The sequence below is a fragment of the Orycteropus afer genome, unplaced genomic scaffold, assembly GCF_000298275.1.
Source record: "Orycteropus afer afer isolate SDZICR_OR568_19922 unplaced genomic scaffold, OryAfe1.0 scaffold00011, whole genome shotgun sequence".
In the NCBI taxonomy this organism is placed as follows: Eukaryota; Metazoa; Chordata; class Mammalia; order Tubulidentata; family Orycteropodidae; genus Orycteropus; species Orycteropus afer.
In genome coordinates this window covers 11,192,558-11,215,202 of record NW_006921598.1, presented here as the reverse complement: position 1 = coordinate 11,215,202, position 22,645 = coordinate 11,192,558, and the positions used below count along the sequence as shown (strand labels likewise).

Genomic DNA, 22,645 nt, shown 5'->3' with positions numbered 1-22,645 from the left:
CCACACACTAGGTGATTGGTGCAAGGCAGGCATTCAGGAAATGCTTTATTGCTCTCTTGTATTATTTTGGGCCAAGATACTGTGGCAGTGCTAGAGATGTGAGGAGACTAAATTGCAGTATTAATTTTGATGTGTATATGATATCAGCACGCTTAATACTAAATAAGGGAGCTCTAGTAGCATAGTGCCTAAGGCACTTGACTGCTAACCAGAAGGCTGGCAGTTCAAACCCACCAGCCACTCCTCGGAAGGAAGATGGGGCAATCTACTTCCGCAGTGATGCTGCCTCAGAAACCCAAGGAGGGGTCGCTATGAGTCGGGTCTGACTCGACGGCACATAACAACAACAACAATACTAAATAAAAAATACTTAGCCTTTATCCAAGATTTTGTATGTATTATAAATTCTCATGAATTAAGCATCTAATTTGTAATTCTGAGTCTTTTCTTGTCCATTTTCCAGAAACTATATATACTATAGATTCGATTTTATTTATTGTAGTCTTTTAATTATTGACATATATTAGTAATATATTTTGTGATTTTTCAGGATGAAGCACAATCATTACTAGAAAATCTGCATGTTTACCATACTAATTACTTCCTGGTTTTGCGATGTCTTCATAAGTTCACCTCTTCTCTTCCCAAGTACCCATTGGGTCGACAGGTAACCAAAGCTAACTCATTTGTAATCTATGAAGCAGGAATATTAGTAGTTTCTTGCTTTGATTTCTGTAGCATTGCAAGCATCAGAATTTGAAATGGATCCAGGTCTTGCAATGAGAGCACAGTCTAAATCCGTTCCAGCTCAACACATTACTGGTAATTGAAGCAGTGTTTTTTGTTCTGAATGCCACAGCTAGAAACAGCCACATGGATCCCAGTGGTGTTGCTTCCCCTACAGCATATTTGTGGAAACATTTAACTTTCCTTCTTTAACACTTCTTTGTCACCTATACTGAGAGAGCTAGTCTTTCACCCTTAGTGCACTGGAAAAAAGCAAAGCTATTTGAGAATGTTTAATGGTTAGCTTTGCATTGTACTGAGAACTAAAAGAGAAGCGATATTTCTGCTCCTTGCAGAATTATGCTTGGTTGGCCTTTGTGTCATAACATAGATCTTAGGAACCATCTACAAGGACAGATGTCAATGGAGGAGTTTTGTGTTCCTACATCTTTATATCCTTACAGTTTTGGAGAACAAATACAAATATATAAGAATGACTTATTTTTTAGATGATTTCTGCCATTGAGTCTTCCTTTTTATAATCATCTTAGCACTTTTAATTCATCATTTTTTTACTACAAAGTACCCAGTGATATCAGCTAGTATTTACGTTATTACATAAATAAGAATATAAAGCCTGATCCATGTGATACATGCCAAGTCTAAACTAAATGATTATTTTTAATAACATTTATTTTTTCTTTGATTATATATGGCTTTGCCAATGCAGTAATATTTAAACTTAGTGTATTACTTTTGGTTTTTCACAAATGTGCTGTTCATTTTCAGATCAGAGAGCTATACTGCACATGTTTAGAAAAGAGCATATGGGATTCAGAGGAGTATGCATCAGTCTTGCAGCTGCTGAGGTAGTTTTTTCTTTCTTTTTTGTGTATTATAAGCCTGCCAGTAAGTAACACCTTCCTTCAGAACTCCACCTGCCAAGAAGTTTCATAAGTAGCCATGTTTTGTCTAAGAATATATATACCTAGAATATATGTTGGTAACTTATGGTGTTTTTAATGTAGCAGCCATCCATCCATTTCTTTGCTTGTTTTAATTTTTTTTAACTTACAATTTTTAAACTAAAGCCAGTGATTGTTTGGTGGATTATCAGCACTACATGAGGAGAACTTAGTTTGTGGAACATTAGAAGCCAGCAGAATTGACCTCGTAACAGGAAAGTAGTCATGGGACGCAGGCTCACCATGCCCCTGATGATGTGGTTGAGTGGAGGAACAGCCTTATTGGGTGAAATGTACCCTGTGAAGGAGGTCATTGCTGACCTAGCTTAGGAGCAACAAGGAGCAGACACTGCTCTTGATGCCTTCTCCAACTCAAATTAGTGTAATATATTGCATTCGCTCATTCATAAATTACATACTTAAAAACAAAAACCAAACCCTTTGCCATCACGTCAATTCCAACTCATAGGGACCCTATAGGACACGGTAGAACTGCCCCACAAAGTTTCCAAGGGTATAATCCTTATGGAAGCAGACTGCAGCATCTTTCTTCTGTGGAGAAGCTGACCTTTTGGTTAGCAGCTGTGTTTAACCACACTGCCACCAGGACTTCTTTAAATTATTTATCTACTGTTACATAATTATAGCAAAGATCACTTAGCATCCCTGACACATAATGCCTTTCAAAGTTATAATCATTTGTATTCTTTTGCTTTATTTCTTGTATACTTGGTGAATTTTTAGTCTTCCATAAAAATAATACCTTGGATAGTGTGAAAGAGAAATGAAATGTGAGGTAAGTTTCTTGACATAGTTATATAATTTTTCTAAGTAGATATAAATGCTTATATGACACAATTATAAAACACTCTGAATGTTTATTAAGAATTGGTTTCCTCTGAGCCCACAAGAAAAGAACAGATGGGCACTGTAGGAGGAAAATTCATATAGAAACACTTTAAGTCCAGAGACTTAATAATACAAATGTTTGTGATCTAGCAGGTGCAACTTAAGATAGGAAATTAATTTCATGCTATTTGGAAAAATAACTTCCCATGGAAACTAGATTGCCACTGAAAAATTATGTTTTATTTCATCGTTTAAAATCCCAATAAGATACTTCCATGGTGCAAACAGCATGCTCAGCTGCAGACCAAAAGGTTTGAAGTTCAAGTCCACCAGAGGTGCTTTGAAGGAAAGATCTGTGATCTTCTTGTGAAAACTCAGCCATTGAAAACCCTGTGGACTGTGAAAACTAAAACTATAAACTTCTTAAAAGAAAGTGCAAGGGCAAGGCTATGGGGCCTAGTTTTTATGATGGATTATGTAAATATAATAACAGAAGCACAGATGGCAAAAGGCAAAATAAATAAATGGGACCCCATGAAAATTTATTAAAAACTTCTGTTCATCAGAAGACTTTACCTAAAAAGTAATAAGGCAAGCTTCTGGCTAGGAGACTATCTTCAGAAACCAGAATCTCATAACCAGAATATTTATAAAACTTTAATGACCTAACAATAAAAAGACAAATAACTCAATCATTAAATGAGCAAAGGACTTGAGTAGACATTTCACCGAAGAGAAGATTCAGATGACCACCAAACACATGAAAAGATGCTCAACGTGATTACCAGCCAAAACCAAAAACCCACTGCTGTTAAGTCAATTCCAACTCACAGCAATCGTACAGGACAGAATAGCCCCATAGAGTTTCCAAGGCTATAAATCTTTATGAAAGCAGACTGCCACATCTTTCTCCATGGTCGCTGTTGGGTTCTAACCACTGACCTTTTGGTTAACAGCCAAGTGCTTTAATGACTTTATCACCAGTGTTCCTTACTAACCACAAGAGAGGTGCAAGTCAAAACTACAGTGAGATGCCATTTCACTCGGGTGGCTAAGATAAGGAAAAAAAAAAAACAGAAAATAACACATTTTGGCAAGGATGTGGAGAAGATGGAACCATTGGTCACTGCTGATGGGAATGCAAAATGGTACACTCATTGTGGAAATCACTGTGGCATTTCCTCAGAAAGCTAAAACTAGAACTAGCATATGGCTCAGCAGTTCTGCTCTTAGCTGTATACCCAAAGGACTTAAAAACAGAAGTTCAAACAGATACTTGTATCATTGCAGCACTATTCACAATAGCCGAAAAGTAAAAACAGCCTAAATGTCCAGCAACAGATGAATGGATAAACAAAATGTGGTAAATATGTGCAGTGGAATACTAAGCCAGTAAGAGAAATGAAGTCTTGATTCGGTACGATATGGATGGAGCTTGACATTATACTGAGTGAAATGAGTCAATCACAAAAAAGACTAATATTGTATGACTTCACTTACATAAAAAGGCAAGAAAAGGCAAATATTCAAAGTTTATTAGTGGTTACCAGTGGCTGGAAGGAGCTCTGGTGGCATAGTGCCTAAGGCATTTGACTGCTAACCAGAAGGCTGGCAGTTCAAACCCACCAGTCACTCCTTGGAAGGAAGGTTGGGTAATCAACTTCCGTACTGATATCACCTTGGAAACCCAAGGAGGGGTCGCTATGAGTTGGATCTGACTCCACAGCAGTGTGTTTTCATTTTAGTGGCAGGAAGGAAGGGTTCTTACTCCTGGAGCACTGTGTTTTAGTTTACAATGATGGAAAAATCACATGAATTAAGGATAGGGTTACACAGCTGATTAATGTAATTGCTGTCAATAAGTGGCAAAAGTTGTGTGTTAGATACATTTATAACAGTAACACCAACAAAAGAATAGTTGCTGAGACTGCTTATGTACAACTAAATACCTTGTGAGATTTGGTTCCTTGGTTCAGAGATTTAGGGTCATGGTATCATGGGACATCGATGTTAAATGGCCTGATACTGTGTTTAGGGCTTCTGTTCTTCCTCCTAGTTCATTGCATAATGCCTAGGGTCTGTAAGCTTGTAGGCAGCCATCTAGGACATAACAATTGGTCTCTATTTATCTGGAACATCAGGAATAAACCAAAACCAAAATCACTGCCATTGAATTGGATCCCACTCACAGCGACCCCTCCTTGGGTTTCCAAGGCAGTATTACTACAGAAGTAGATTGCTCAGTCTTCCTTCTGAGGAGTGGCTGGTAGGTTTGAACCTCCATCTCCAGCCTTCTCGTTAGCAGTCATGTATGGCTTATTGTCTCTATGAACAACTGTCCCGTTTGCCATGAGACCAGAACTGGCTGTTGCTTGGCTGTCATTACTGAACATTTTGATCAAAGATTCTATAGAAAAATCCTGATCTAAAGAGAGCAAGTGCAGAGCAGAATTTCAAATTCTTACAGACTCCAGACTTTAAGGAGCCATGAAGGCTGGAGGAACCCTTGAAACTATTGCCCTGAGATAATCTTTATTCTTAAATCTTAAACTAAAAATATTCAAGTCTTCTTAAAACCCAAAATAGTTTAGCTTAAATAGTAAAAATGTCTGGCTTGAACATTATGCTCTTTTAAGATCTATGTGAAATCAGAATGACAACAGAACTTGAAAGATAGGAAATTTAGGAGACAGTGAGAATATTTTAATGAAGGAGGAACATCTCAGAATAGGAGGTTGAGAATGATTATGTAACTCAAAGAATGTGATCAATGCCACTGAATTGTATGTGTAGAAATTGTTGAATTGGTATATGTTCTGCTGTATATATTCTTAACAACAACCAAAAGAAAAAAATGAATTTTTTTTTTCCAGCACACTTCTACTGGAGTTGCTATGACTCAGGGTTGACTTCATGGCAACAGGTTTTGATTTTAAGTATTTGTCTGCTTACTTCAACTAGAATATTTCTGAGATTTCCATGTTTTCTGTTCAAGTGAACATACCTATCCAAACACCCAGTGGATTCCTGTTGGGTTTTCTCTTTTAACCTTCATGATTAATGTTTATCTTTCTTCTCCAACTGGGTATTCCCAAATTTATAGATCACTTTGTCAAGGAGGGACTTGCTCTTTCTTTCTGATCCTGTCTGACAGTGGTAATATTGGGATATAGGTCAAGAATTGAGAATGCGGGTTTTCTCTTTTAACCTTCATGATTAATGTTTATCTTTCTTCTCCAACTGGGTATTCCCAAATTTATAGATCACTTTGTCAAGGAGGGACTTGCTCTTTCTTTCTGATCCTGTCTGACAGTGGTAATATTGGGATATAGGTCAAGAATTGAGAATGCTAATCACAAACTGGATTAAGGAAACATGAGCAATGAGACAATAGTGTAACCAACATTTATTGAAGACTTTTGGGGTGCCAGGCACTGTTCAGGTACTTTATGTTCATTTTTTGATTGAATACTCATAGTACATGTTTGTAGTAGATATAATTAGCCACATTTTACAGCTGAGGGAGCTGGAGCACAGATGGAGATTAAGTGACTTGCCTGAGATCACTCAGCTACTACTGGAACCACTTTTCCAATCCAGGTCTGACTAGAAAGCTATTGTACCTTCCACTGTTTTTTGCCAAGATCTAAAATATGCATTTGGGGATCTGATTAAAGCAGAAGCAATAAATAGAAAGTGAGGCTTCAATAATTTTGCCCAACTGAGGTCAGAAACATTGGCAGTCAAAAGCAGAGTAATGTAGAAAGACCTGAGAATCAAAAAGAGCAGCTATGGCAAAGACAGGCAGGAATCTGGACATTGTAAGAGAAGGCAGGAATCTGGGAACCTCCAGACTCTGGAATTAGGCTTCTTCCCTTTGTATAGATTGGATGTGGACAAGGAGTCAGAGATTTTCTAGATAGGCAATCTCAGTAAAAATCATGTGAATTTAAGAGAACAAATATTCTCACAATCTGTCTTCACTTAAATTCAAGACAGGAACGGAAATATGATTAAAATGATGAATAAATGGTGCTTTGGGAAAAAAAATGCCAACATGCTATTAGAAGCCTTTGTTGTTGTTGTTGTTGTTGTTATGTGCTGTTGAGTCGGACCTGACTCATAGCAACCTCTCCTTGGGTTTCCGAGGCAGTATCACTATGAAAGTAGATTGCCCCATCTTCCTTCCGAGGAGTGGCTGGTGGGTTTGAACCGCCAGCCTTCTGGTTAGCAGTCAAGTGACTTAGGCACTATGCTACCAGAGCTCCCGTTAGAAGCCTAATCTAATAAAATTTGTAATTTGAATTTTTTATCAGAAATCATTTACCTTTTATCTGGAAACTGATATGCTTAAATAATAATAGATCTCAGTAAAACTTACTATGATCATTAAAAAGTATTTGCAGAGAATTGTAGTAATATGAGAATTTGTTTACATTATATATTCAGGAGTAGAAGACCTACAGAAGTTTATATCAAGTTATTTTTAAAATGTATGAAATAGACATTGTGTGTAGGGGGAGCATGCAATTGTCCATTTATAATATGTGTTATTATTTGATGTGAGTGCAGTGGTTCTGAATGTTCACTGTAATCTTTCCTCACTCAGTCAACTCCTAGAGTGTGAAGACCACACCCCTCTACAGGATGTGAGTTAGTTAAATTTTTACTCAACCATGTATATAAAGTTATAAACCAAAACAAACCAAACCCACTGCCATCAAGCTGATTCCAACTCATAGTGCCCTTTGAGGACAGAGTAGGACTGCCCCTGATAGGGTTTCCAAGGCTATAAGTGTTTCTGGAGCAGACTGCCACATCTTTTTCCTGAAGAGTGGTTGGTGGTTTCAAACCATTGATCTTTCGTTTGGCAGCTGAGCACTTTAACCACTTTGTCACCAGGGATCTGTATAAAGATATGTTGTTGTTGTTATATGCCATTGAGTCAGATCCGACTCATAGCGACCCCTCCTTGAGTTTCCGAGGTAGTATCACTATGAAGTAGATTGCCCCATCTTCCTTCTGAGGAGTGGCTGGTGGTTTTGAACCCCCAGCCTTCTGGTTAGCACTCAGGTGCCTTAGGCACTATGCAACCAGAGCTCCCTTATAAAGATATAGTTAAATGAAAAATTTATTTGGGAACAGGAAGTGGTTAAAAAAAAAAAAAAGATACCAACCCAGTAGTGAGCTAAGTGAGTACATCTGCTTTTCCTGGTCAGCTATGAAAGAGCTTAAGAGGAACACTTTATTTTTTCTATTGGAGAAAATTTCCAGACAACTATGTAAAAATGAAAGTCGAGACCAAGGATTTATCAAGTTTTTGAAATTTAAAGAGCCTTGCTTGAACAAAACCTATGGAGCACAGTTCTGCTCTAACACATAGGGTGTTGCTGTGAATCAAAATCGGCTTGAAAGCAACTGGTTGCATGTTAGAAATAACCAAAAGTATTCAAAATGTCTTCTACCTGCCCTTCCTTCCCAAAATTCTAGTCTACAAATTACATTTATAATTTGAATTTGATAACTAGTCAGGTTAATAACCTCTAATATTGGGTAGAATAGGGGAACTGTCAGAAATAACTTAGGAATAGGACAAACAGTTAATACACTCGGTTGCTAACCAAGGTTAGAAGTTTGAGTCCACCCAGAGGTGCCTTGGAAGAAAAGCCTGGCCAGATAACATCTAAAAAATCAGTAATTGAAGGCCCGAGGGGGAACAGTTTTACTTTGACACACATAGGGTCACTATGAGTCAGAATCAGCCAGTGGCAGCTGGTTGATATTTGAACAATAACACTTTAAAAGTTTTTATAAATCATAAATCTTCAACTTACAGGAACATGATGGATCACTATACTTGAAGAATATTTCATTTTCATTATCTGTAGCAGTGGGTCACTATGACAGTGATTGTTTGGACTGGAGGATAATGAAAAGTGGTCCACCTTAGGGGAATTTATTCAGCCCCCCACCCTTATCAAATGAGAATTACTCATATAGAGTTATCCTTTTTCTTGGAATAAGCAAACCAAGGCCAGAACATTGAGTGACTTTTCTGCAATTGGAAGAGTGGAATTTAAAAGTAAATCTTCAAAATCCAGTGCTTTATTCATTCATATTCTAATTATTTGAAAGATGGTAATTGAAAAAAATTATATAGGTTTGTGGTCATTAGCTCATATTTTAAATATCCAAAATTTTAAAACAAGCCAGCTTTTATGGAATCAGCCGCTCATTCTGATAACTAGTTATCTGGGCACAAGGTACAGACAGGTAAGTGAAAGGCACCAATGTGTAGCCTGCTTATCCAAGTGTAACCTTATGAGCTTGCTACAGAAACAGATTTACAAATTTACTTGAAGATGAAAGAAATTATCCTGATTTCTGAGTAGGGCTTTTGACGAGTTTATTAGCAGGTTAACTCAGCTTTCATTGAGTTTAAAAATAAAACAAAACATGAGCTGGGTAATAATATCAACATTTGATCATTGCAGCCTTGTTCAAAGAGCCTAGAGATTTAGAAACTAAATAATGCATTGTATCTTGATTTTGCAGATAAACTTCAGATCATGTTTAAAGATCTAGTTATGAAAATGACCCAACCCCATAGTCTTAGGAGATGCCTCTCAAATGTTAATAATCTGACTTTTGATGACCTAGATTTAGTCATGCGTAAGATATATGAAATTGCACCACTAAAGTATTATTCCTTTTAGAGCCAAGATTGCTAATCTTGAATTTGCATTACATCTACTTGTCCACAATTACCTATAGGTTTGTGATGTAATCAGAGAAATAGCTGAATTGTTAACACCCATTTAAAGCAAAAATATTGAGAACAACTGTGTTTAAGAGTATAGATTTCCGACTTTAGTGTGCCCAAGAATCAGCTGTTTTATTAAACAGATTTCTGCCATCTCCTCTCTGAATGATTCTGAATCAGACAGTTTGAGACCAAACTGGGATGATAAGCAGGGATCTGTATTTAATAACCACTTTCACACATTCTGCAGAGGGCTCCACAACCACACTGTGAGAAACAATGAGCGGGAAAATAAGAAAAAAGGTAAAAGAAAATTTTTTTAGGAAAAAATAACTCTGTCAAAGAAGAAGAAAATATCTGTGGAGAAGCTGGATGGCTTTAGGCAGTTGGTCTTCAGTTGGTTCTAAAACTGGATTAAGGTATTGCAGTTACAATGAACAGTAGGTTTTTGTCCCATTAAAATTCAGAAAAAAAGATCTGAATTTGTATTTTAAGTTTTTCTTTCTGTTTATTAAACATTTAGTATCTGTTAGCACTCTTCTAGGGGAGCTCTGGTAGAAAGCATTTGAGTGCTAAACAAAAGGCTGGAGGTTCAAACCCACTAGCCATTCCTTGGGAGGAGGTTGGGCAATCTGCTTCCGTAGCGATACCGCCTTGGAGACCCAAGGAGGGGTCACTGTGAGTTGGTTCCGACTCGACAGCAGCGAGTTTGGTTTTGTTCGGTTACCTCTCTTCTGCTACTAAAATGAATAGGTAGTTAAGGAAATATTAATTGTTACAAATCAGAAATAGCTCATCAAATTTAGTTTGACAGCTTTTTTTTTTTCTTCCTTATAAACACGGAGCTCTACTTTTGTAGTGCATAAGTAAAATATATGTATATTTTATCCTACTAAAGTTGTTTCTAAGCATATGACAGAATTAAATTTATTCTTTTTGGCATACAGTGTTCCTTTAGACATAAAATGTTCCTCATAGAGCACCATGACTTTCATGTGCTGCTCTACATGATCCAGTGTGAGAACCATTCACTTTAGAGAGACTACTCTTCACTAAGGCTGAGATGGTGAAATTCTTTATCATTCTTGTTATTACCTTGTCATCCATTCAGAAAATAGTACTTAATGCCTGATTTGCAGAGAGCACTGATCTGGTGAAAAAGATGACGCTGGCCTTTACCTATACAGAATTTGGGTTAAGTGAGAGATTCATTCAGGTGGACAAGTAGACTGGCAATATAGAGTAATAAGTGCTGTGCTGAGTGAGGTCCAGAGTGCTAAGGAACTAATAGACTAGACAGTTAACCTAATTAACCTCCATTTGTGAGGCTGGGGCAACTTCTCAAGAGTGACATCTAATACCAACTAGCAAAGGCTTAGGAGGATTTGGGGATAGGTGGTGAGCAGCAGCATGGCGTGCAGCAGGTACTGAGAGAAACCAAATATGGGAGAGGGTAGATAGAGTGGGGGAGCTCTGGTAGCATAGTGGCTAAGACGCTTGCTAACCAGACGGCTGGCGGTTCAAACCCACCAGCCACTCCTCGGAAGGAAGGTTGGGCAATCCTACTTCTGTAGTGATACTGCCTCAGAAACCCAAGGAGGGGTCACTATGAGTCGGGGCCGACTCAACGGCACATAACAACAACAACAACAGATAGAGTGGAGGGGCATTGATAACCTCTGAAATCTCCACATCTTTTGGTTTTCACTTTCTTCCTATTCCAATGCTTAAAATAGAATACAAGCTAAAAGAAAATATGCTGTATATTTCTTTGAGAGTTCCCACAGATCCCAGGAAACCAGAGAAATTCAAAACTTGGGTCTTAGCAGTGCAATAGATAGGGTGAATTGTGACTGTTAAGTCATATATGACTTTTGTGCCTATTATTGCATAAAATATCTTGCTGATCTTATTTAAGTCGGTTAGGTTTATAATTTTTTGTGTCTTAAAAGTAGACACTTTCTGATGTGGCAGTATAAAAAGGTACCTTTCTTATGCTTATATATATTTTTAAAAAATGATATAACTTAGTATCTAAGATAGTATGAAATGGAATAGATTCTTAATATGATTTTTGATTAATAAAAATGTTTTAATAAAAGATAACTAGCTTTAATTGTTTGATGAAAAAATACATATGTTCTCATCAAAATATTCTCATGTTGAATATAAAAGTGAATGTACACTCAATTAAATGTACTTTTCACTAATAAACTTGTAATTTTTTCCTTCCTGTCATTATTAGAAAAAAGGCTTATCACTTTTATCCCAATAATAAAGGGAAAGCAAGAATTCTTTCTGATTCTTAAACTGTTATCCATATTTTGCTCTACATTTTTAATGAATTTTAGCCATTGAATTATAGCTATCAGCAAGAAAGGAAATTAATTTTGTTCATGCTTTACTTGTTATAATCATATGATTATTTTGTTATCTTTGAAGAAGGTTATCTCTGTGATTGTTACAGGCATTTTTATTTGTTTGATTTATTTTCTTCTAATCTTTATTGTTATAATTTGCAGGTTTGCGTTTTGAATATTTTTCAAACTTGCTTTATAATAGTAATGTCTCTTTAGAACTTGAAAACGTATTAGACCATCTCTGTTTTAGAGATGAATTGACCAATTTCTCCTTAGCCTGTTCTCGTAATCAGAAGTTTATAAATCAGTACTTAACTAGAAATTATTGGCTTTCTGCATGATGAAGCAGAAACACTTCATTGCCCTGGAGGATGATTGCTTTTAATGATTGCTAAATAATTCTCTTTTTGTGTTAGTTAAGGAAATATTTTTTAAATGACAGTCTGTAAAGGTTTTAACACATTAAACATCACAGATTTTTTTTGAACCATTTACCTGATAGTGATAAAATCAGCTATAGGTCACATTGGTTAAAGATAAACAGCTCTTTTGAGGCATTAATGTGACTCAGATATGTTTTTTCCCTTTTCTGTAAAATAATCTAGTATGGTAGCTTTCAAACTTTTTAATTGTGATACTTTCTTTTCAATTTTATTTCTTTTAAAACAAAATGCTAGTTAGAACCTGTCTTAGGCTGGGTTCTCTAGAACATCAAAACCAGTGAAGCATATATAGAGAGAGAAAGAGAGAAATTTATCTTAGGGAAGTGGCTTATATAGTGGTAGAGGCTGGCATGTCCCAAGTTCATGGGTCAAATGTCAAGCTGGAGGCATCTCCTGACTCACACAGCTGCAGGGGCTGATGAACCCAAGATCAGCAGGCAGTATAGTAGCTCTTGGCTTCAGCAGATGATGAATCCAAAATCAGCAGTTAAAATGGCAGATTGTTGGCTCAGAAGCTATGAAGGTGTTGTATAGTGATGGTATTTCTAGCCATAGTCTTTGTAACTCCTGCTTTGCCATGAGCAACTGAGTAGCTGCTTGTTAAAGTCATCCACCCAGGCAGCAGGAAGTAACCTTCTGGGAAGGTTCTCTCTCTCTCTCGCTCTCTCTCAGGTGTGTAGAACTCTGATGATGGGGTTGGTTTTGCTACTCTGCCGGGCTCAAAATGGGCCCTCCTAGAGACAGAAGGAATTTCTCTGACTGCCAACTGAAAGAGATGCGCTGCTGAGAGAAACTGCCACCTGAGAGAGACTGAGTGCATTCCTGAACTTGAATTGTAGCCTTTTGTTTCCCTAATAAACCCCATAATCTGTGAGTTCTGTGTAGCCACTGCAGCGAATTATCGAACCCAGCAGAGAGGTGGTGGGTGCCGCGGGAGGGACGGTTGATATCAAGGTTGGTAAGAAGGCTGGAGGGTGGTGGCATGTCTGGCTTCATAGGAGCAGGCCTTGGGCTGCTTGTGGTGATTCTGTCTTCCTTTTGTGAAATTAGAGGAGGTCAGAAGATGTTGCCTACCTGTCTCTTTAGCAGAAGGCAACAGTCCCAAGATTGGCAGACAGTACAGCAAACTACTGGTTCAGTTCCAAAAACCAAAGATGATGAGCTAAGATGCAGGATCCAGATCAGGCAGAAAGCCAGAGAGTATTCCCAGGACACCCATACATGTTTCAGAAGCAGGCCACACCCTGGAGAAAACTCCCTTTCAACTGAGTGGCTGTTCATAGAACATCTCATTGTGGAGATGATTACATTACAACTGCTTAAACCACTTAGAATCGTCCAGCCAAGGTGATATACACCCTTAACTATCACAGTACCCATCAACTAGCACTGTCTCATTTGTTTCTAATTTCTCTCTTCCTGTTCTCTGAAACTGATTCTAATTATATTTTCACATTCCATCAAAGTCATTAAAGATGTCCATATTTCTAATCTAATCTAATGACCAGTTCTCAGTCTTCATTGAGTTGACCTATCATTTAACATTTAACACAGTTCATCACTCCTTCCTCCTTAATGGCTTCCAGCACCCAGGCTCTTGGTTTTCCTCCTACCTCATATATGCTTCTTCTCAGTCTTTTTGGTGGTTTCTCATCTTTCTTGCCTCCTATCATAAGTGCCCTAAGCTTAGTTTTAAGCCTATACCTCTCTCCTGAGCTGTTAAATCCACCGGCCTATGTAACACCTTCACTTGGATATCCAATAGACTCTCCAAGTTAGCATGTTCAAAACAGTTCCTCATCTTTTCCCCAAAACCTATCATCTTTCTGTGGTGTCTCCATCCATCCAGTTGTTCAAGCCAAAAGCCTGGGGCTCTGCCTTCAAAATACATCAAGAATCGGACCTCTTCTTGCCACTTCGCTGTCACTACTATTGTCAAGTTACCGTCATCTCGTCTGGATTACTGAAATTGCCTTCTAACTGGTTTCTATTTTACTTGTGCCCATCTACACCTTTTTCTTAAAACAATAGTCAATAAACCTTTTAGAATATGTCAAATAATGTCACTCTTTTGCTTAAAACTCTTTCTGAACTCCCCAATTCACTCAAGAGTAAAAGCCACAGACTGTACATTGACCCTACATGATCTGGACTCCCATTGCTTCTCTGACTTTATCTCCTATGGCCCTCTCTCTGTCTCAGCTTCAGCTACCTTGGCCTCCCTGTTCTTTCTTGAATATACTCTACACACTCCCACCACAGGACCTGTGTACCCATTGTTCTCTGCCAGGAAAAGCTCTTCTCTCAGATATATGTATGGCTAGTTCTCTTTCCTCCTTTACATGTTTGATGAAATGTTAATCTTTTCAGTGAGGCCTGTTTTAAAATTGAAACTTACCTGTCCACCCCATTTCCCTTCCACTTCCCCTGCTGAATTTTTTCCTGTAACATTTATCTATTTTTAACATATCTATAGTGCACATATGATAAAGGAGCTATGGTGGTGTAGTGCCTAAGCATTTGACTGCTAACCAGAAGGTTGGTGATTCAAACCCACTAGCCACTCTATGAAGGAAGACTGGGCAATCTACTTCTGTAAAGATTTACTGCCTTGGAAACCCAAAGGAGGTTGCTCTGAGTCAGAATCGACTTGATGGCAGTGAGTTTGGTTTTTGGTTTGAAATAGTGTATATGAAATAGATAGACTGATAATGCTCAGTATCTGTGCCTCCTTCCCACCCCACTAGAATGTAAGTTCCATGATGAAAGGGATTTGATTCACTAATCTGTACTCCCAGTGCCCAGAACAATGACTGGTATGCAGCAGGCATCCAATACATATTTTTGACTAAAGAAATGGTGTCATGACTGAAATCCACAGTTTGAAAATGCTGGTCTGTTGGCTAGACTCAGTCTTAATTTTCTGTTTGATACATAACCAGCTTTTTTAGGTATGGATTAAATTTTTCGTTTTTCAGTTTTCAAATAATCTTGTTCAGTTAGGTTTGGATTATCCAAACTGCTTGTTAGAGTCACTCTAATAGTAAGTGACATAAAAAAAATAAATAACAGCTTGCTTCTGATATTACCCCTTGTGTTTTATAACTTTGAAAGTAAGTTATCCAGTGTTAGTAATTTGTACATTGAGGTTTTTGTCCCAACCAAACATGTATTAAATCATGCTATATATATTCTTCCACAACTTACATTTTTTTGTTTTTTAGGTGTTTTGGTTTGCTTTTATTGTGTTGGTTTTGTTTATTTAATATTCTATCATGAATGCTGTATCTTTTTTTTATTATTTTTATTGTGATTTGGGTGAAAGTTTACTGAGAAAGTTAATTTTTCATATAGCAGTTCATACATAGTTTTTTTCATGACATTGGCTGCAATTCCCCATAGTGTAACAGCTCTCTTCCCCCTTCCTCCCAATAGTTACCTCTTCCCTATGTCCTTCCCTCCCATGCACTCCCACCCCCTGAGGTGTCTCCCTGTGAAAAGACTGCCCTTCTATTCGCCTACAATTGGTTGCTCCAAGGAGTGTATCTACCCGATGTTTATGTTCACCCCATATGCCTGTCTGTTGTTTACCTTGAAGCCACAGGAGTGAGTTCTGTTCCAGATCTAAAGGGTAACTAGGGGCCATAGTCTCGGGGTCTCCCTAGGCTCTGTCAGACCAGCAAACCTGGTCTTTTTTTATGACTTTGAGTTTTGTTGCACATTGTTCTCCCACTCCATCCAGGATCTCCTACACTGATCCCTTTCCAAGTGCTTGATAGTGGTAGTCAGGCACCATCTAGTTCTTATAGTCTATATGGTCTCATCTGTATGGTCTCATGGCCATATAGGCTGAAGGTCACATGGGTTGCTAATCCCTTAGACTAAATGTTTCCATGTGTCTTTGGTTTTCTTCATTCTTCTTTGCTCGGGACAGGGAGAGACCCATTGTTGCATCTAGAAGGCTGCTTACAAGCTTTTAAGACCCCAGTCGTTACTCAACAAAGCCGGATGTAGAACAGTGTTTTTGTGTGGTATGTTATGCCAAGTGAGCTTTATGTTCTCTGTGAGCATGATCCTGAGTCCACAGGTCCAACTGCTTACTCCCTCAGGGTAGCTGGCTGTGGCCAAGAGCCACCACAACCTTGCTCCTTGTCAGCTCGTGCTGTGTCTTGAGATGCAGTATAACATAGTCATTAAGAGCATAGATGCTAAGCCAGACTGTCTGACTTCAAGTCCCAACTTTGCCTATTACCAGCTTACATAACTGGGCAAATTACTTAAGTTCTCTGTGCTTCTGTTTTCTTATTTTTAAAATGAGTATAATAATAGTACCTACATCTTAAAGTAGGAGCTCTGGTAGCATAGTGGCTAAGACACTTGCCTGCTAACCAGACGGCTGGCGGTTCAAACCCACCAGCCACTCCTCGGAAGGAAGGTTGGGCAATCCTACTTCCGTAGTGATACTGCCTCGGAAACCCAAGGAGGGGTCGCTATGAGTCGGGGCCGACTCGACGGCACACAACTACTACTACTACTACTACTACTACTACTACATCTTAAAGTGTTGTGAAGGTCAAATGACATGTGACACTTATGTGCACAGAAATGTTAGGTATCATCATTAGTATTACATAGTGTTTGCATTTGTTGTTGTTGTGTGCCATCAAGTCAGGCCCTACTTATAGCGACCCCTCTTTGGGTTTCCAAGGCAGTATCACTACGGAAGTAGGTTGCCCAACCTTCCTTCCGAAGAGTGGCTGGTGGGTTTGAACCACCAGCCTTCTGGTTAACAGTCAAATGCCTTAGGCACCACGCTACCAGAGCTCCTTTGCCCTACCTCATTGTTTTCATTTTTTGCATATAACCCATGTTTTGAAAGTGTAGCATTTTATTTAACCAATCCCTTATTTAATATATCTTAGGTTATTTCTAATTCTTCACTATTGCAAACAGTGCTGTAGTGAGTATCTAAGGCAAGGATGTGTTTGTACATTTGTATGTTCATTTGCACAAAACAAATACATAGATGTAAACCTTCGGAGTCTAAAAGGTAAATATTGTTGTACCTTTGTACACTTATACCAATAGTATATCAGTTTTTTCCCATTCTTGATGGTGCTAGATATTAACAGTCTTAAATATTTTTGTTTTCTGCTAGTATTTTATGATTGGTGGGTTCTTTCTGTCCCTTCCTTTCACAACATATACACTTAAACTTTTACTCTATCTGAAGTATATAAAAGTGTATAATGGGAGGTAGTGATCTATTTTTTCTATAATTCTGATATCTAACATCTTTTCCCCACTAATTTGAAATGCTACCTGTCATCTACCAAACCCCTGTGTATACCTTGATCTCTTTCTGGACTCTTACTCATCTCTCTTGACCTAGTTCTGCACAAGTACCCTGTGATTTTAATCACTGTAGCTTATACCTTTTGAATACACCTACTACACACACTTAGCACACATTATTCCTCTTTTTCAGAAGCAGTCATTCGAGATCAATTTTAGAACACCCTTTGGAATTTTGTTTCAAATAGTGTTAAAATTGTCATTTGTAACCAGTTCATATCTGTACACTATTAAGTCTAAGAACCTAAAATGCCTATTCGTCCATTCAGGACTTTAAATTTTATATAAAAATTTTTAATTTTTATATGTTACAAAGTACACTACTACATATTGTATAGTTTTTGTTGCCATTTTGAACATATTTTTCCATTACATATTTTAATATAAATTATTGATTACATATATATGTATGTCTCTGTGTGTATGTCTTGGTGGTACAATGAATGGTTCAATGCTCAACTGCTAACCGAAAGATAGGTTGAATCCACCTGGTAACTCCAATTGGACACTATGCTCCTATGAAGATTATAGCCTAGAAAACCTACGAGAGTTGTTCTGCTGTCACATGGAGTTACTGTGAGTCAAAAATTGACTCAATGACACCTAACAACACTTTTACAGTTTTCTTGAGTTTTTTAATTTTACAGCCACATCATATACAAATTATAAATTTCATTTTCCTTTTTAATGTTTATACTTCTTTTTCTTAATCTATTATAATGATCAGCTCTAGAATGATGTTGAATAATAGTGATGGTAACAGGCATCTTTGTTGTTTCTTACTGTATGTGCTAGTTAAGGTTCTGTGTCAGCTTGGCAGCTGGATGTAGTTATTCCTATGATGAGATTGTAATCACCTCCATGGTGGAATCTGCTGTGAGACATTAATCAGTAGACAGAGAGCTTCCTTTGGGATTTGGCCTCCTTCCAGTATATGTGGAGAAGCTTTGAGAAAAGTCTCTAGCTTTTTGGTACATCTGGATCCTAAGTTTGGTCCAGTCTTCATCTCCGATTCCTAGACTTGAATCGGTGGCTTGCTGTGTTGCCTGCCCACCTTGGGATTGTTCTTGGACTTGAATTAATAGCCGGCTGTGTTTCCTATGGGATTGCGCCATTCTACTTGCCGACCTTGGGTTCGGCAGAGCTGAAGCCCAAGATAAAGGGGCCTTCACCCACCTCCTAGAGCTGGCACTCTGAAATTGAACTTCTAGCCTCCTAAACTGTAAGAGAATAAATTCCTGTTTGTCAAAACCATTCACTTGTGGTATTTCTGTTAAAGCAGCACTAGAGAACCAAGACTATATATGTATCTGGTGGTATAGTAGGTAAGGCATTTGGCTGCTAACCAGAAGGTCAGAGATTCAAAGTCACAGCTACTGAATGGGAGGAAGATGAGGCAATCTACTTCCATAAGATTTATAGCCTTGGAAACCCAGTAGGGATTGCTATGAGTCAGAATTAACTTGATGACTGTGGGTTTTTAATGTATATATATATATATATATATATATATATGCATGTGTGTGTGTATGTATGGCTGTGGGGTTTATATATATACACACACATATACATGTGTATATGTATATGTGTGTGTGTGTGTATTTAAAAGAGATTTTAATAGTGACTTTTATTGGTCAGATCATTAGCTCTAATCAGCCTTTCCTCAAATTTTGTTGTTTCACATTAAACCACAGAGTACTTGGGAAAGTGTAAAATCTTTTCCTACTCTGCAACAATAAGAACATAATCTTTGACTTAGAATAAAAGTAATAATAATTATCTGAATCCCGATAATTACCTGAATCCTAGAAGTTACGTGGAGATGAAAGATCTACCTCCTCCATTCAAATGCCACAGTAGAAGTTATGACTAATGGAAAAAGAAAGTGGTGATGTGTGCACAGCATTGTGAATGTAATCCATACCACTGAAGTGAATACGATTTAAAAATGGTTAAAATAGCAAATTTTACAATTTTTTAAGTTACAACTAATAAAGTTTACTTCAAAATTATATGCTATAATACCATTTTTTCTGTTACCTGGAAATGGATAATAGGCTCGGCTTGACCTTCCGTGATAGTCACATAAATGTAAAATGGGTTAGGTCAGTTGAGTTCAAAATGGCTTTGAGGTGTGGCTGCCTGCAGTCTGGGAAGCTAATCCTCAGTGTGCTGCTGATGGTGTCAGTTAGATCTCCCACCAGCATTACCTCAGCCTCCTCTCCCCTTCCAGGCAAGCCACTGCTGGTGATTCCTTGAACACTAACAATGCTGAGCTTGTCTATTTGAAGAAAGCTAAAGGTTAGGTATAACAGATTGTTCAAGTATATCTGACTTTGAGTTAATGCTCTTCTATATTCAGTTGAACTGCTGTGGTTAATAGATAGCCAAAAATTTTAAATAATCTCAAATGTAATCAAGAGTTAAAACATCTTGGCTTATTTTTCTTTGACTTGTTAGCTGTCATTCATTCACAGGTAAAGATTACACTTTATAGAATTGTTTCATTGTTGAAGAAAGAAGATTTTGTACTTTTTCTTAAACCTGGGAAAAGTTTACTTTTTATTCACCTGTACCAGTTTCTACAGTTATTGAATGTATAACATTTTTTGTTTGCATATAAATTTTTGTTGAAATGATGAGCGTAATTTCTCAGTAGTGATAGTCTGCTTGCTTTATATTTCTTTTTTCCAATTTAGTAATATGAATATTTTTTACAGATCTTTTATTATGAAAATTTATTTGATATAATAAAATCTTTTATTATATCAAACATAAGGTAGTTGTTTTACAGAATGCCCCACATCTGGACTTACATCTGGACTGATTATTTCTTTGTGATTAATATTAGTACTTTTAAGCATTGTAGTCTTAATGATTGGTGAACATTTGTGAAAATAATTTGTATATCTATATCATGTCCCTTAATAATGACTAACATTGACCTGATTCCATTTGATTTCTGTTACTAAATATAATCTTAATAGGGAGTAAATAATGGCTCTGAGAACAGAGTCTGAATTCCAGATTATCTATGTTCTCTCTCCATTTCTAACGATTTGGTCTGCACCCTTGAATGAGTTACTCAGCCACTTTGCCTGTGCTGTAAAACAAGCCGAATTGCTTACCTTGCTACCGACTGGTATTTATAAAGCCCAGAGGAGATGTAAAGCACAGCTAAAATGATAATAATTGGAGAAATGATTGTGATACTTGCAATTTTGGTCTCCTTTCAGATAAGCTTGCATTTAGCAGAAGTGTCATATCCTTGGTAGAAGTATCTTGTCTCTTACTTACATTTAGATCCGAAGGAAAGGGTAACTCCAGTGCCTACTGTATGATAAATACTGTGCTAAATTCTTCAAATGCATCTTCTCATTTAATATTGAAGTCTTTGCCTAATCATGGAATAACTTTATTTCCACGTTATAGATGAGGAAACATAGAACCAGATATGTTTAGTGACTTGTTCTGTGTTACAAACATAGTGCCAGAACCAGGCCATGAACACACATCTGTGTAAATTTTCTAGGCTGAGCTTCTAAGTACTTCTGAATGTCACAGACAGTGAGCACAGACATTGACTATATAGAAAATACTTTATAAGTACATTAATTTTCTAGTTATTTTACATCTGCCATCACTGATTTTGTTCTAGGATGTTGGCAAAAGATGAGCTGATGAGCATACTTCAGAAATGTTTTGATGTTTTTAAGTCCTCTTCTGGAAAGCAGCTTGGCAACACAGCAAAGAGAATAGAGGAGCTCTTGGCCCAGTTTCAGAGCCTTGATGGTGAGAGTATAATATCCTGCCATTTCTATTGGCTATGATAGTTATTTAACTGAAATGACATGGAAGACCCCACTTTGCTACGTGCTGAGAGAGAAAGTAGTTCATTGATCACAGTCAGTATACCAAGTCTCAGAATCTCATCTTGACAGTCACAGATAGGCCAGATATTTCTCTTCCAGATTTGGTTTAAACAATGAAGAGCATCAAGTGGGCAGAAAAAAACAAACAAACCACTGTTTCTCCAGATGGACAGTTTGGAGGACTTACCTAAAATGTTATTATTATAGTGATAATAAAAGATTGGTAACAGGGCATCATAATTAAGGATTTCTTTTAGATTTTTTTTCTTTAGCATTTCATTAAGTTCTTTGTAGATTTTAAAAAAAAAGTACTGCATAAATCATTTGTCAGCTTGAAAAATTAATAGCTGTGAGCTGCTTTCACAGTAATGAGACTCATTGGTATGCTGATTACCAAAATATGCATAAGGCTTTCTCTAATCAGATTTACAAAAGATGGAATATTTTAGTCTTAAATGATGTAAGGCAGCCTGACACTAGTCAGTTTTGGAAGGCTACAGTTTCCTTTACTTAGTATGACCTCCACATGATCATTTGTCTCTGCTGAATGCCCAGGGTGCCTGACTGTATTGGTAGCCATGTTCCCTAATGCTCCAGGTCTTCTTTTCATTTAGTGCACTGTGGATTGCTATTGATCATGAACTTTTCTTTTTTTTTTTTTGGACTGTGTTTTGTTATTTTTGTTGTTATAACCCAGTTTTCCTTTCTAAACTTTTTATTGTGATTTGAGTGAAAATTTACAGAGCAAATTGGTTTTCTTTCAGTAATTCATACACATTTTTTTGTGTGTGTGACATTGATTGCAATCCCCACAAGGTAAAAGCAGTTATCCCACTTTCTCCCTGTGTTTAGCATTTGTCTTTCTTTCCTATCCCTTCCTGCCTCTGAGCTATCCCTGAGAAAATACTGCTCTTTGGATCTCATATGTATGGTTGGTTGGTTGGTCTAGAGAGTGCATAACCCCCCCCCCCATGGGCACACCTGGGCCCAGGGGGGGTTTTTTTTTTTTTTTTTTAAACCTTATAAGGCCTGTCTGTTTGGTTAAAAGTTGAGTCACAGGGGTGAGTTCTGTTCCAGGCTTAAAGGGTATCTGAGGGCCTTAGTCTTGGGGGCTCCACCAGTCTCATCAGAGCAGTGAACCTGGTCTATTATTATTATTATTTTGAGTTTTGTTCCACATTTTTCTCACATTTTATCTGTGACCTCCTATTGTAATCTGTCTCAGAATGGTCAGCAGTGGTAGCTGGGTACCATCTAGCTCTGGTCTTAGAGTCAGAGGCAGGGGCTTGATCATGAACTTTTCATGGGCTCT

The 22,645-nt window shown here is 37.5% G+C and overlaps 1 protein-coding gene across 1 annotated transcript in view; it reads left to right on the top strand.

Annotated features, from left to right (window-relative positions):
- ORC3 (origin recognition complex subunit 3) overlaps positions 1-22,645 on the top strand; it is an 80,489-nt gene that overhangs the window by 42,249 nt on the left and 15,595 nt on the right. Inside the window, exons 11-13 of the mRNA XM_007950980.2 lie at positions 551-667; positions 1,516-1,595; positions 21,120-21,253. Coding sequence (XP_007949171.2) covers positions 551-667; positions 1,516-1,595; positions 21,120-21,253 — 331 coding nt within the window. The remainder of the gene's footprint in view (positions 1-550; positions 668-1,515; positions 1,596-21,119; positions 21,254-22,645) is intronic.